Source organism: Candoia aspera, chromosome 2 (assembly GCF_035149785.1).
Source record: "Candoia aspera isolate rCanAsp1 chromosome 2, rCanAsp1.hap2, whole genome shotgun sequence".
Lineage (NCBI taxonomy): Eukaryota > Metazoa > Chordata > Lepidosauria > Squamata > Boidae > Candoia > Candoia aspera.
This window is the reverse complement of record NC_086154.1, coordinates 133,171,499-133,186,233: the sequence shown is the minus strand read 5'-3', so window position 1 is coordinate 133,186,233 and position 14,735 is coordinate 133,171,499. Positions and strand designations below refer to the sequence as shown.

The window sequence follows — 14,735 nt, the reverse complement described above, 5'->3', positions numbered from 1 at the left end:
CTAAATGAGGACTACCTGTATTTATGCACCCTGAATAACTTCTTCACATCAGAGACTGAACAGAAGCCGTAGACTGCTATTGCCTGGGATATGTCACATGAACTCATCCTTGCCATGAACTCATTTCTGAATTTCAGTTACAAGGAAAGGATAGTTTCATACAGTTCAAAAAAGACATAAGCCAAGTTGTTCTACGAGCACTTAGCACAGGGCAGCATGATAAACAGTAGAAATACTGTTTCTTTGAAGTTTTGCAGAATGGCTTGATAAATCAAGAAGCAAAGCTACAAAATAAATTTCAGAGCTGCCACCCACATATGAGAGTTCCCTAGCTAAGCATGGCCTCATTGATTTTGCTTCAAAGGCAAGTTATGAAGATGACACCAACATTGGAGAAGGCTGGGCTAAACTCAGACTCAGAGTTAGCTGGGTTCTACTGGAGTGCTAAACTGCAATTCGTTTTTTTCAAGCAACAACGGCTCAGCTCACATGCTGCACTAAGCTATAAGCAAACAAATCTTAATATGGCGTGTGAACCCAAGCTGCTTCCTTCCAATCGCTAAGAAAGGAGGATTATGGGAAATTGAAGCTAGCAGTCCACCACTGAAAAGGAACAGCAGTATGCTTTTTGAGAAAGACTGATTTGTCAATTTGTTCAAGCAATAACAATTACAGGTAACGAGCCAGTTCTCATTTTGTTTTAGAAAGCAAAAAATGCTGCTGAAAGCCCTACTGAAAATTAACATGGGGCAATACCATCTGCCCTGTAACATGCCACCCTACCTCCCATCCCAAAAGAGATTGCATATTTCCTGCCTAGGAGATGGAAGGTATTTATCGTATTTTTCTTTATTGTTTTTTTTTAAAAAAAGAGCGAGAGACACATACAAGGAGTTATACTCCCTTTTCAACCAGGTTTAAAATCAAAGCCTTCTATAAATAGTAGTGGCTGTTCTGGAGATAGATTCTTGCCCCCCTCCCCCACCAATTAGAAACTCCTTAAATAAAAAGTCTTGGTATGACTAGATACAAAAAAAAAAATGGAAACAGGATACGGAGCTGAGACACACAGGGAAATGGAATCAGTGGAGCCGAATTCTCTTCCTCTTTGGATCGTTGTTTTGAACCATTTAAAAACCCACCCAAACAGAATCCATGTTTAACACGATTTGGGGTTTCCTGTCCTTCTGGAAAGGTGAGGGCGCATCCAAGAGGCATCCGCAAGAACAGCTCATAGCTTCTCACTGTGAGGGTGGGACTGGCGTAGCTGTGCTGGGGCTGGGAGTGATAGAATCTGGTGGCAGTGAAGGTCCTTGATCTGGGTCAAGGGGAGAAGAAAGGGATAAATTATGGAAGGCTTTACAAAGACCCACTGAGGAGAAACAGTACTGTAAACACAATTCATCCCTTGCTGTCATAATTGGTCTTTGCGCAACAAACATGGGCTTTCTAACACTCTCCTCTACTGGAAAGATTGAATAGCACGAACCACCACCTTATGCCTTGTACTGTCCAGCAGTTGCTTTCAAGCTACTGTTGCCTTCTCTGCCACAGCATCATCTGATACTGCCAGGTCCAAACAAGAAGAGGAAAGAGGGCAAAAGCCTCACTCTAATTTAACTCACAGCTGCCCAGCATCCTATTTATGGCCCCAAAACATCATCTGCATCTGGCAGAGTTGGGGAGGTTTAAGACTTATAGATGTTTAAGGCATGACTGACTCCCCCCCCTTAAAAAACTTCAAATAGTTGATTTTTCCTACTTTAGGCATTTCAGGAGATAAATTTATTTTTTTTCCCATTCCTTAACCAAATACCCCAACCACCTTAAAAAAACTAGCCCAAAATTTTAGTTCTCTACCCTTTGTGGACTCCCAGGCCCAAAAAGGTTGTTCAGCCTTTCTCTCAGATCCAAGGTAGGGATGTATAGTTGGGAACTCTTTTATTCACTTTTTCAGCTCAAACCCTAATTAGTTCTAGTACACATTTGTGCAGCAAGGATCCCTTTATACCAGACATTCTCCCAGAGTGGACATAATCTTCATTTGGGGATGGGGGAGGAATACATATACACCATCCACTTGCAAAATGTGATGCATCCCTTTTGTCATGAGAATCTAGGCTGGGAAGCTTCCACAATGAAGCCACCTCAAGGCCATCAACTCACCACAGCATTTTGGAGCTTCTAATGTCAAATAATGACCATAATCAATTTAATCAGAGTTTCCTAATAAACTATAATGGGTAGTAATAAACCACAACCAGATAACTTAAGTCACACATTATTATTTGCAGAACACCATGACTGGGTTCACACAACTTAAGAAGCCCCAGTCAAAAGATCCCATTATGACTCAGTGCAGAATGTAATCAATGTCCCTCCACCATCCCACCAACATCTCTGGGTCTGTTCTCACCTGATCCAAGACCAGCATTTGGAAGTAGGTTGCCCTGCATTGCTGCCACAATAGCTGGGCTCTGGGCAGCCGCAGAACCATGAGGCAGCGGGGTAGCAGAAGGGTGCAGGGTGCTAGAGACGTTGATGATGGGCGGATTAGCCATGCTGCACGCAAGGTTACCATGCACTGGACGGATGGGCGTGTTAGCAGGGAAGTTAATGCCGATGGAGTCTGTTACATTACTAGCCATGCTAAATGGGATGGAGGCAGGCATTCCAAAAGGCAGAGCTGAGGGGATATTACCAGCCATGGCAGGGTGAACGCTTGCTGGGACCGCCCCGGGGAGAATCTGGGATGATGGTTGCTGGCTGGGGAACGGAGGCTGGGCTTCAGAGAGAGGCAAAGAGAAACAGTGTATTGAGTCTGGTAATTATATGCAAGCAAGCAAAGATTTAACATAACAGAGTAGCATCCAACTGGGATTTTAACATTCTACTGCTTTAGGGGCCTAAGAATATAATCAGATAACTTATACCATGCCTTTCACCTTGTTAGAGGCACAGAATAATCAACCAACTGTACATCCTAATCTGGGGACCCTACCAGATGCTTCAGAGCCAAATGTATGATCCTCAAGAAACTCACTGATACTGGGTATCTGATGGACAGGAAAACATCATCCTAACTAATATGAATACTGTCACCTGGAAAAATGAAGAAAGTCCTCCTAAGAAATAAAACTCTCTAGTTTTACAAGAAGCCATGCAAATTAATGGTTACTTTCTCATTTTAAAGACACTCTTTAATGTGCAACTCAGGCCCAATTCATGTACTAGCACAGAAATGAAAATCTGACCTAGTCAAATGCTGCTTCACATTAGTAGCCAACAAATAATTAGTTGTTTTTTTAAATGTCACCTGCCTTCATTTTGGGAATAGACAATTTGGAGGTGGCTTCAAAATGCCATTTCAACAGGCTATGAATTGGGCCTTCATCTTTCATATTATTCTCACAATTTCTAATAAGGTGGGCAGGATACCTTTCAAACCCAAATCTTTCCCTGATTTGAAACAGAACCACATGCTCTACTAGCTTCTTTATTGTTAGTAGAAACCTAGATAGAAGACCAAAGTATGTCTAAGTGGTATATTCTGTGGCAATTCTTAAGTTGATCCCAGTTCTGGAACTTGTTCCATTAAATATACTTTAGCAATTAATCCAAAGTTACAGTTTTACATTCCATTTGTTACTCTCTTTTCCTATGAACATTTGAAGTTGCTTTAATCCATCCACTCCACTAAATTAATCCATTCACCCCAGTAGAATCCATTTGGACTGGAGAACTTCTCCAAGGCTTAGCAAATGCTTGTTTCCAGTTTTGAAAATGAGGGAATGAATCAGGAACTGCAAGTACACAACGCTGGAGTCCCATCGCTGTGCTGGAGGCTTTGGGGCCCTTCTTATTTTGCCCACACAGAACGGAGAGAACACTTGCTCTCACTTACCATGAGAACCTGCAGAAGGCTGTCCAGTCTGACCTGGGCCAGTCTGAGGAGCGCCAGTTGCCGAATGCTGTGGCTGAACTGACACGGACTGCCCCATCTGTTCAGCCTGAGCCATACTGCTGGGCTGTCCTACGGTGCTGGCAGCTGGAACAGATGTTTGGGAGATGGGCATGGAGTGAGCAGCAGGTGCCAGAGGAGCTCCTGAAGAAGGAAGGGGCTGTGATCCCACAGAGAGTGCTGGCGGTGGCGGCGGCTGCTGCTGCTGCTGCTGCTGGTGCATTTGCTGAAAATGCTGCTGGCGAGCACGCATTTCAGCGTATTTCAACTGCTCCATGTGGAAGGCCTGCCGGTCAGCCAGGAGCTGCTGCCTCTGGTACTCCAGCTACAAGGAAGCCAGCAAAGGATTACGCATCTGTTTTCCCTGGACACTACCAGATCCCATATTCTTATTCCATTAACTAACCTTAAATAAATGCAAGATTCCCTGGTCAGGCCCCAAACTAACTCACTTGATGGGATGGCGAAGGCCATGCTGGTGTACATGTTTGTATTTGTACATATGCATGTCTAAGTGTGCATGAACATGTAACATATGGCTTGGCTGGGCCGGTTCTTGGATAAGGCACAGGAGCAGCTGGAGGAGGACTCCAAGCTCAATGGCCTGCATAATACTTATCACTGGCTGCAGGTTGCAGGCACAAGGGGTGCATATTTTTGAAAGTGGGGGTTAGATTCTGGCTTGGATAATAGTGAATCACTGGTGTTTTTTTCTCTTGTGTGTGTAGGACAAGATATGTGTCCTCAGCTTGGGAGACAGAAAAGATTACCCACATTCCAACAACAAACGGAGAGAAGGTAGAGGAAGGAGGTTACCCGTCACAGAAGAAGAGGGCATCGCCATATCATTGTGATCCCCCTTCTTCTGCCTTCCCCACCAACTGAGTGGGCTTTGGAACTTATACAGCAGTCACTGAAGTTTGAAAGTACTACAATTAATAGACAAATATAGTCATAGCTTTTTTATTTAAAGTGATCAAATAATAACAACATGGTTGCTCTGACAATTTATAAATGGGTTCAGAAAATCAGATTTCAGACTTCAGTGCAGGACTGAAGTAGCCTTGATCACTCTTGATGAGGGTCTAAATATATCTCATTGGTGATGCTGAACTTCTTAGTGGCTTTCAGGACCATGTTATCCCTTCTGAGATGCCTGGGGATGCAGAGCTGATAGATACACTACAGGAAACCTGACAGGCAGCTCCCAGATAGTAATGCTGGAGGAAGCTTGTCTGACACCATGGATGCTGTCCTATAAAACCCCTCAGTAGTCTACTTTGTCCTCCGTATTATTTAATGACTAAATGAAACCACTGGGAGAGGTCACCAAAGAGCTAAACTGTCACCAATATGCAGACACTTTGCCAGCCCTAGCCAGAGGGCACAGACTTCCTCAGCGAAGAAGCAGTGAAGGTTAAGAAGCTGAAAGCAAACCTAGACAAGTGGACAATCTCCTGGTTAGGGGGATAAAGCACATCTGGACTGGAACACCTATCCAATTCCATATGGAATCCCGCCTAAAATCTCAGCAAGTCCATAACTTTGGGATATTCTTTCATCCAGCATTATGGTGTGTAAAACAACTGAGTAATGTGGCAAAGGGCATATTCTTCTGGTTTAGGTTGATTTATCAGCTGCTACTATTTCTGGCCTATGCACACTTGCCAAAGTGCTTATTGTAACGCCATCTATATGGGACTGTCCTTGAAGACCTTTTGGGAGCTTTATTTGGCCGAAAAGACAGCTGATTGAGCTTTAAGAGGGTTTAAGAGAGCATATAACATCATTTCAGAGGCATCAGTTTCTGGGTGCAATTCAAGTTTAGGGTTTTGAGTTTTAGTGCCCCCCTAAATGGTTTAGGACACATGAACCTGCCTGTCCCACAAGAAGAGCTCAAGAGGCTTCTCGTCACGTCCCCTCCTTTCACAGCTAGTTCAGTACCCAGCCTTTTCAGCATTTGCAACATACGCCAAGTGCCGATCCTCAGGGTCCACAAAATGGATTGCTCCACGTAAGAAGAACCGGAGCTGTCAGCTGGTCAGATTGCAAAACAAATGGTCACTACGCTACCAACTGGGGCAGGAAGGGGAACAGTCTTCTTTGGGGATGGCTAGAGCCCTAGAGGGGCCCGCTGTACTCACGGGTTGAGTTGCAATCTTAGCCATCTGGATTTTATCATGCTTTATATTTTTACTGTTCATTATATATTTATTGTATTTAATTGGTACTGAATTTTAAACTTTGTTTTATTGTAAACCTGGGGGGAGATGGGTGGTGATAAAATTTGTTAAATAAACAGACAAACAAACAAACTAGTTATCCCAGCTGCAAGGAGGAAATGAATAGTAATAGTAGTAATATAAATAATAGTAATACCTTTTACACATGCACATACATGCATAAAAGCAAAGGTCAGTAAAGGTCAATCAGAGCAAGCAAAACAAATGTCAAGTGGACGCAGCAGTACTCACTGCCTCACGCTCCCGATCCATGATGGTCTCCAGCTCCTCAAAGTGCCTCAATTTGATCTCAAGCTTCTTCATCTGTGTCTCCACCAGCAAGGCAACGAGTGACTTGATTTTACGTTCCTCTACTGCTGCCAAATGCTACCAAAACAAAGAGGACGTATTTGAACTCTGGCAGCACCACATGCCAGAGAACTCCCCCCAAAACCAGAGAGGAAAGTCAAGCACGCTCCAGATGTGTTAAGATTCACAGAATTTCTAGCCAGCATGGCTAATAGCTACCAATTAGTGGAAATAGTATTTATTTACACAGACCTACATGCTATCCCATTCATCCTGGAGTCTAATATATTAGCAAAAACATTACAGAATAGAATATTGAGTATTTCTAATCTGCTGTGTTGATACAGCAGGTGAAAATCTGAGACTGAGGCGGCTTTTTTTTTTTTTTTTTTTAATAGGCTTAGGGATCAGATTGCTGTAGCTACTCTGGCCTGGCCTATGAAGAGAGCAGAATCCAGCCCTTCCCCAGCAACTCACCTTTGCCTTTACTGCTGCAGCAGCCAGAGCTGCAGCTGCTGCGGTGGAGAGGTTACCTTCGCCAATGTCCCTCTCCACCTTGGTCTTCCGCTCGCCCTCAGTGTCCGTGAGGTCCTTGGGTCCCTCTTCCGGGCCGTCCTTTGATTCTTTTTCCTTTTCTCCATCAGCTGTGTGTGAGAGAAATATTTTATGGGAAGGGACAGTGATCTAGTGGGCAACCGTGGTTTGACAGAGATGAAGAATCTCCCAGGGCCTGGAGCTCAGCACTGCATATTTGGACACCAGGGACATGGCAGCAAAGAGAGGGAGGCACCAGGTGCTTGCAACTGAATTAGAAGCAAAACGTGCCCTGCTGGCCCACTCTCTATCCCAGGATGCTCCGCAACCACCAATGCAACCGTTTACAGCATCTTGATTTTTAAGGGCAGAGCTCTTACATGTTCCAAATTTCGGCTTGTATGACCTACTCTGTTGTACTGAAGAGAAAATATTCCTGGCTGAGACTTCGTGACTCAGGGGCACTTCATCCCAACTCAACTTGGGCTCCTACTAAACTAGCCTTTTCATTTCCTGGACTGTGACACTTACCCAAGTGTGTGGTGTCCCCATCACTCTTGTCCATTTCTTTTTCACCATCAGCCTCCTTGCTTTTATCATCCTCTTTCCTAGGCACCTCTCCAGGTTTCTCCTTCAATTCTTCCTCAAGGACTCCTTCCCTTTGTTCCTGCATTGACAGAAAGGCCCAGTTCAGAAAGCTGTCATTTCCACTAAAAGATTCTTACTCCTTTCTAGAACATGCCTGCCACTATAGCAAGAGGGTTACACACATCATACATTGGAGTTGGAAGTCTCCAGACCAGAGAAGAAAAACTGTAATAATTACTCCAGCGGCTTGGATAGCAGAACCAGGAAATTTTGCACTGAAAGGTCAATCAAAGGAACACCTTAGAGATAAATATAAATAGCTACCCAAATGACACAAAAATCTGATCCTACACATCCCAGAGGATTCTTTTAGTTTTCCTCCTCCCCAAAGTATTTTATGGCTCATAAATCTTGCTTCAGGGGTTGAACTGGCCCTATAATTCTTTATGGTTTCATCCATACCCTCTCGTACCTTCAACTCTTTCTTCTCTTCAGATGGTTGGGGTTCTGACCGGTTTTCATCTGTGCAGCTCTCTTCTGAACAAAACGTGGAAAAATGGGACAATAGAAAAGAAACAAGTATTAGGGCCTCCACATATGCCTCCCGCCCACACCCTACGGGAATTAAAAGTTGCAGTGATGAAGGGGGCAGGGAAGGTAAATATTAGGAGGTATGAGAAAACTAGGAACACTTTAACAAACTTTCTCCCAAAGAACAAAGAGGCTCCTTAGATCAAGGCCTGACTCAGCCTTTTTCATACTTAAGGCTGAGTCAGGACTGCAGTTACTTGAGGAGGGAAAGATTTAAATGCTGGCCTTTGCCTGCCCTCCCCTCTTTTAAAAGCCAACACCTGCCATGAAGGAATGCCTCAGAATCTATGCTTTCACACCCTGAATTGCCTGCAAAAGCCAAAAGCCTTCTTCCCACATATTCTACCCTTGATATGCCCAGTGACAGGGTGAGGGTTAGATGAAGTGACAAGGGGAATCCCTTACCCTGTGCCAGGCGATTGAGTGTGAGCTCCAGGCCGGAAGCCAGGCCAGCTCTGGTCTCTTGCGTCTCGGCCCCCTTCTTAGTCCCCACCGCATACTGGGCGAGGTCCAACGAGGGCGCTTCATGGGTTGAAGCGCGGAAGGCGCCCCGCTCGCCCCCCTCACCTATTCTCTCCAGCTCATCAGATGTGGTCCCTGCAATTCCGCTGCTCTCCAGACCAAATGCCGGGTCTGCCTTGCCTGTCATCTTAGCAGCTTCCTCCACCTTGCGAACGTGAGCTTCTACCAGGGCTGTGGGCACCTCCTCCTTCATCTTGGAGAATTCCTCTGCAAAAGGCAGCCTTGGATTCAGCCAAATGTCAAAATAGAGCATTGCAAAATGAATGTAGGAGGGGGGAAAGGGAGCATGGGTATGGAAGTGCAAGGCCAGTAAGGAATGTTGTTGAGCCACTCCCATTTAGTAAGAAATGGCCAAGACAGCAAGAGCTGTAGATCACAAGGAACTCTGGAGTAAGCAGAAACCACTGGAGACCCAGGAGTCCAGATGTAGCCATAAGTAGCATCTTTTTAAAGTACTCAGCACACCAGAGACCCTGGGTGCCAGTGGACACACTTCGAGATCTCAGGACTTTTGCCCATTCAGGACTTCAGCACACACTCTGTGCTGCATCATATACTTGGTTTTTAGCATGCACCTATAAAAGATACATACTAAAAAAATTAGCATGTAATATTTACAAACAATAATTCAAGACGAATACATGCTGCAAAAAGCCAAGAAATAAAAAAAGGCCTCTGAGGAATGTAATTGTATTGACTTTGAGCCACAACAGGTAAAGTGACTTCAGAAAAATAAAATGGTGGAGTGGAGCATCTGGGTACAGAGAAAGGCTTGCATCAAACAGCAGGCTTGAAAAACGTATTACTGGGGTGCAGCGAAGGGAATGATGTTACATGGTAAAACGAGGAGATGTCTGATTTAGACTGAGACTCCCAATCTGTAAATAATCTGATACCTAACAGTGATAACTCTTGTTAACACTTCCCAGGAAGCTGACTTAGAACACAACATCCCAAAAAACTCACGTGTCCTTCTTAAAATTCCAGGTTTCTAGTTCTAGTCCTCTTGGAGAAAATCTATCTATGTGGTTGCTAAGAGTCAGCAATGATGGCACATAATCAATAAAAAAAGGTTCTAGTCCATTTGTATTGTCAAGTGTTAGAAAGTGCAGACTGGACAGAATTTCCTGGAGTTCTGTTGGATAGTGATATGGTGTCCTATCCTTTGCCGTTTTTCTACAACTGCCCTACAGTGCCCCCGATCCCAGGTTTAATATTCTTTCCTTCTCCAAGTATAGGCTGCTTACGGACGTCCTAATTCATTACCCAAGGCTGACTTGGCTGCTGCAGATGCCACACGGGGGTCCACAACTGAAGCCAGAAAGGCCACAGTGCTCATAACAGGGTTGCCTGACTGGCTGAAGGGGATGGGTTGGTAGGCGAGGGGTCCGAGAGAGGCTTCGGAATCCTCCAGGTAAGGGTCTTCAATGGGAAGACGCAGGAAGTGCAGAATGCATTCATCCTGAGTACGACTGCCAACATGCTCAGACACTTTGTTCCAGTCATCCTTGTACATCTCCAGGGCCTAAAATGCAATTCAGAGAAATGGTAACCATTTGGATATAAATGGACAAGGATCAGAAGCTGTAAGCTGGACGACTGCAAGTGAGAAGCTATTCGGAGACCCCTCCTGAATCTGAGCATTTTATTCCCTATGTTTTTGTGTGTGCTGGAGACAGAACTTCAGAAAACGTTGCCTGTGCACAGTTACCCAATATCTCAATTTACAGGGTGGGTGGCTATTTGAGCACAAATCCTTCCCATGCTTAAACTCTTGTAGAAAAAAAAGTCACATTTCAAATGAAAATTTCCACTGCCCCTCCAAGAAGAACATGTTCAGCATGATGTTGCCTGAACTTGGACCATTCCTGAGATTACGATTAAGGCAAAGAACTTTGAACACAATCTGAAATGACAGCTTGTGTTTAATTAGCTTACCTAATCATGCTCCACAGACTGTCCTGGAACTGGAACTGGAAGTTAACGAATGCTTAGCTTCTCCTTACAGCTTTCATGGAGCCAGCTGGCAGAAATGGCTACAAAGTGGAAGCATTCCTGCAGCAGCATCTCCACTGCTCAGCTTTTGGTTTTACTCCCCAAAGCTCAAGGGAAGTGGGTGGGCTCCTTTAGTGAAATAAAAGTGCTGAGGGTGGAACTACATGGATTGGGTCACCAAATACTTGTAGTTTGCTTTTGCTTTTTTAAAAAGAAGTAATAGATGGCCACCGAAAAGGTAATCAGGAGGGTATGCAAACTATTGCCCGCTGTAGTTTGCCATCTCCTCTGGAATACATCCCATGGGCATCCTAAAGGTGCTCTAGCATATTATGAAAATGGATGCATACAAGAAGCCATTATTCTGGGTTCCTAAGTCCAGACTTGCTTTCAAAGATCATGTATAAAGAAATGTCAGTGAGAATCAACGGTCTTGCAGAGAGGCAGGGAAACTACTTTCAGCCACTATCTGCTCAGTACAAATGTAATCCTCGACTATGCCTGTAACTATGTAACACAAACCGTATTTTCCAAACTCACTTCAATGGATTCCAGTCCTGGTCTGTGAGTAATCGTAAGAATATAGGAAACATTTTGCTATTGGCCCATATAACTTAATACCACCTACAAAGTTTACTAGTGACTTTCCAAGGTTTGGGGAAAAGCGGTCCTGGTTCTATATTCCTTTTCAAGTTTAATGTTTTCTCCAACTACTGAACCAGGACCCTTCCTCAATTTGTGGCTGTGGTTTGAATCAGAAGCACACAACATGAGGTCCAAGGGCAGAGTGCATGCCTGGAAATTTCCAAAGTTGTTATCGTGTTCCTTGCAACATAACATAAGGGGAACATTATTAAGTCCACAACCGGATTTTAAGCCACCAATTATTGGTGGGTTTTTTTTCCTGAGGTTATTTGTATGGCTCCTGACACAGCACTCAAAGAACAAATTCTTCTACATTCTTGGTTTAAATATGTTGGAATAGTTTAAGCTTTCACTGTGACTTGTTTCCATAATAATGTTTAAGTGCACTGTCTACACATAATCTCAATTTCTATGTAAGAATAAAAGGATCCTAAGACATTTTATTCATATATTATTTCTGAACAATTGAGGCTTTCTCTTTTACATGCAATGGCTCCTTAAGATCTTTAAGATCTTCTGAAAAAGACATACAATAAACCCATAAAGCAAGAGTACTAAAACATCATCATCCCAAGTTAAGTGTAATGCCCTGGAGAGAACAAAAATTTATCAACTTACTCTTCAAATTTTAAAATTACTATTTCCACACAAGAAAATAAGAAGTCAACGCCCAATATATTTTAGCTGCTGAGAATGAAAAAAGTGGCTCGTGTAAACTTCGTAACATTGTCACACACAGAAGACTCCAACTGGCTGGTCACATCTTTCATACGGAGAACAACCAGATCCCTAAAGTGGCAATGAGTTGGACCCCCCAACGCTAAACGACGACGAGGACGCCCTCGAATAACATGGTGAAGAACACTGACATGCGACCTGAAGGCATTGCATATCACGTGGAAGGACGCCGAAGCACTCGCCCAAGACCGAAAGAGCTGGAGAACCCTTACTGCCCAAAATGCCACGTAGCATTAACTCGGGACGAGAGAGAGAGAGAGAATGAAAACAAGTTGAAGATTTGGGAATAAAAGCAAGAGAAAAAGGAATGCTTAGAGAAAGCTTAGGAGCAATTTCTATGGGCAGTTTGTATCGCAAGCATTTCCGTTCACTCACCTCCAGCAGCAACAGCGTCTCCTGTTCCGTCCACTCACGGGTAGCGCTGGCAGCAGCTTTGCTCTGCAGGAAGAAACCTGTGTTAAGCTGACATGTCACTGGACAAGATGCATTGAGAAAATCCACTCTGTCTTTCCTGTTTTACCTTAGAAGGAACATTCTTCTTGGTGTACATGTCAGTGCGGAGTCCAAAGTTTTGCATGTCTGGTGGCTTCTCCTTGCTCTTGTCTGGGAAGTTTAACATCTGCTGGGAAGCCGTGGTTTGCTTTGAAGAGAGATGAACAAGCTTCATGTGATGTAAAGAAAGCCCGACTCTCAAGACTTCTGAAGTACTATTTGAAAGATCACTACCACCTATAAGGAGAACAAGCAGGCATCCACCTCTAGCTCTCATTTGGGGCCAAGCTACAGCACAGCGTATGTCAACCTTATGCCCGCCCGCATGTCTTGGAATTACAGCATTTCAGCCCTGAGAGCGTCTCTCTTATCTGGGTCTTCAGATACCCCTTACAATCTTCCTTGGTCTGCAACAATGAACATACAGTGATGCAGCCTATAAGGAAATTATAGGCAACAACTCTAATGAAGCTATGAAGGGAGAGATGGGACAATTCCATTCTTGCTCATCCTTAAAAACTCAGCAGATTGACCTAACTTACTGTAGTCTCTGGCTGCATGGAATTCCAGTTTTCCAGAGGAAAGTATCCATGTGACATTCCTCTCTGGGCTCCCACAAGCACTAACCTCCACTGGGAATTCTCTTACCAGCTCCGGTTTCCCTTTCACTGTCTCTGTGACAAGGTCTTCAATTTCTTTGCCCTTTCGTCCAGTCTTGGTATCGCTATCACTCTGACGACCCTGAAGCGTAAGCAAAATTCTGTCCTGTTGCCCTCTCCCATTTATATTAATATTTAATCTGGGAAAGCAAAGTTAGCAAGATGTCTAACATGCACAAATATGGAATTTCCCCTATGATGAAAGTTCCTTTGGATACTTCCTTAGCAGCTTTCAGACATTTATTTTCTGAAGGACTTTTGGAATGCTCTGATTACCACTTTTTCCCTTTGATTCTTCTCATTTAATATAGCTTCTGGTTTATTTTTATCAAATGTTTTAAATGTTGATACATTTTCAGTTGTTGTCTATATATTTCTCTTGATATGCTTTGTAAGCCACCCATTCTTAATTATAGCTAAGAAAATTCTAAAAATGCAAATAAATTAAAGAATGACACATATTTAAATTTCTTCTCCAGGTGGCCTAAGTATCGTACGTTACCTGGGGTGTTTTGGGCTGCAATGGCACCAATCCCGAAGGAGTGTCCGCCAGAACATGGAAATGAGATGTGGGTGGTGGTCCCATGGGTGTTGGTCGACTCTCTGCATCTACTTGGTAATTGATGAGTCCCCACTGTTCTAGGAAGGCATGGACCCTGCAACAGAGGAAAAGAACAGAATCTTTAGCTCACATCAGACATGTGACAAATAAGCTATGGATGAAGATTCAGCTCTGTTCAACAGCCACATAAGAAGGCTGATTGTGTTAAGCCAGAGAAGATGCACTGACCACTGTTTCTTTCTCAGTACATCAGAAAGTCACATTTAACCAATCTTATTGTAAAGTGGTAATTAAGACATAAGGACAAAAATCCAGTTACACGTGCCCAACTGAAAAATAAAAGCAGAGGGCTGCAAACAGCTACTGTGCTTCCGCTTGTTCAGCTAACGTACCTCATGATGGCGCAGACATCACCAGCCAGGTTCCGACGACAGGCAGTTGAGGTTAGGTATTCCTGTGGATTGAGCCGGTACGTGTCAATCATGAAATTGCGGTAAGCCAAGTAGCTAGAGCATGAAACAAACAAAAAAGAAAACAGAACCACTTTCAACTCGAGTCATTTTGCCTTGTAAAAATCTTCCCATGTTAATTAGCTCTATTGGTCCTCTTACTAACACCCCTAAAGGCCAGTGCAGAACCTCTCCAGTCTGAACAGACTCATGCAACATTTAAGATGTAAAATATCCTGATTCTCCTCCTTGCAGAAAAAAAAATGCTGCAACACTTGCTATCCCAGTAGAAATACCAGAGCACATAAAAGCAGTCTTACATTTCTGGAGTCTTTGACTTATTCTTGCCGTTGAAAAACTCAGGAAGGGCTCTCCTCTCAATGGCGTGGACACTGTGGAAGAAACACCAGAAAACATTAGAGCAGGTGGGGAGGCTGGAGGAACTCATGGGGAAAACTCACACTCCAG

The 14,735-nt window shown here is 43.8% G+C and overlaps 1 protein-coding gene across 8 annotated transcripts in view; it reads right to left on the bottom strand.

The window, feature by feature from the left end:
* Positions 1-824: 824 nt before the first annotated feature.
* SMARCC2 (SWI/SNF related, matrix associated, actin dependent regulator of chromatin subfamily c member 2) overlaps positions 825-14,735 on the bottom strand; it is a 33,855-nt gene continuing 19,944 nt past the window's right edge. Inside the window, exons 15-29 of one of the 8 annotated variants that reach the window (XM_063293675.1) lie at positions 14,588-14,659; positions 14,211-14,324; positions 13,759-13,912; positions 13,246-13,338; positions 12,626-12,745; positions 12,481-12,543; positions 9,994-10,252; positions 8,611-8,934; positions 8,087-8,151; positions 7,558-7,693; positions 6,970-7,136; positions 6,436-6,570; positions 3,905-4,286; positions 2,702-2,785; positions 825-1,318 (exon numbers count right to left, since the gene is read on the bottom strand). In XM_063293675.1, coding sequence (XP_063149745.1) covers positions 1,242-1,318; positions 2,702-2,785; positions 3,905-4,286; positions 6,436-6,570; positions 6,970-7,136; positions 7,558-7,693; positions 8,087-8,151; positions 8,611-8,934; positions 9,994-10,252; positions 12,481-12,543; positions 12,626-12,745; positions 13,246-13,338; positions 13,759-13,912; positions 14,211-14,324; positions 14,588-14,659 — 2,245 coding nt within the window. In that variant the 3' untranslated portion in view covers positions 825-1,241. Of the gene's footprint in view, positions 1,319-2,416; positions 2,786-3,904; positions 4,287-6,435; positions 6,571-6,969; positions 7,137-7,557; positions 7,694-8,086; positions 8,152-8,610; positions 8,935-9,993; positions 10,253-12,480; positions 12,544-12,625; positions 12,746-13,245; positions 13,339-13,758; positions 13,913-14,210; positions 14,325-14,587; positions 14,660-14,735 lie in introns of all 8 variants that reach the window. The other 7 variants (XM_063293669.1, XM_063293670.1, XM_063293672.1 and 4 more) reach the window with 7 other exon arrangements.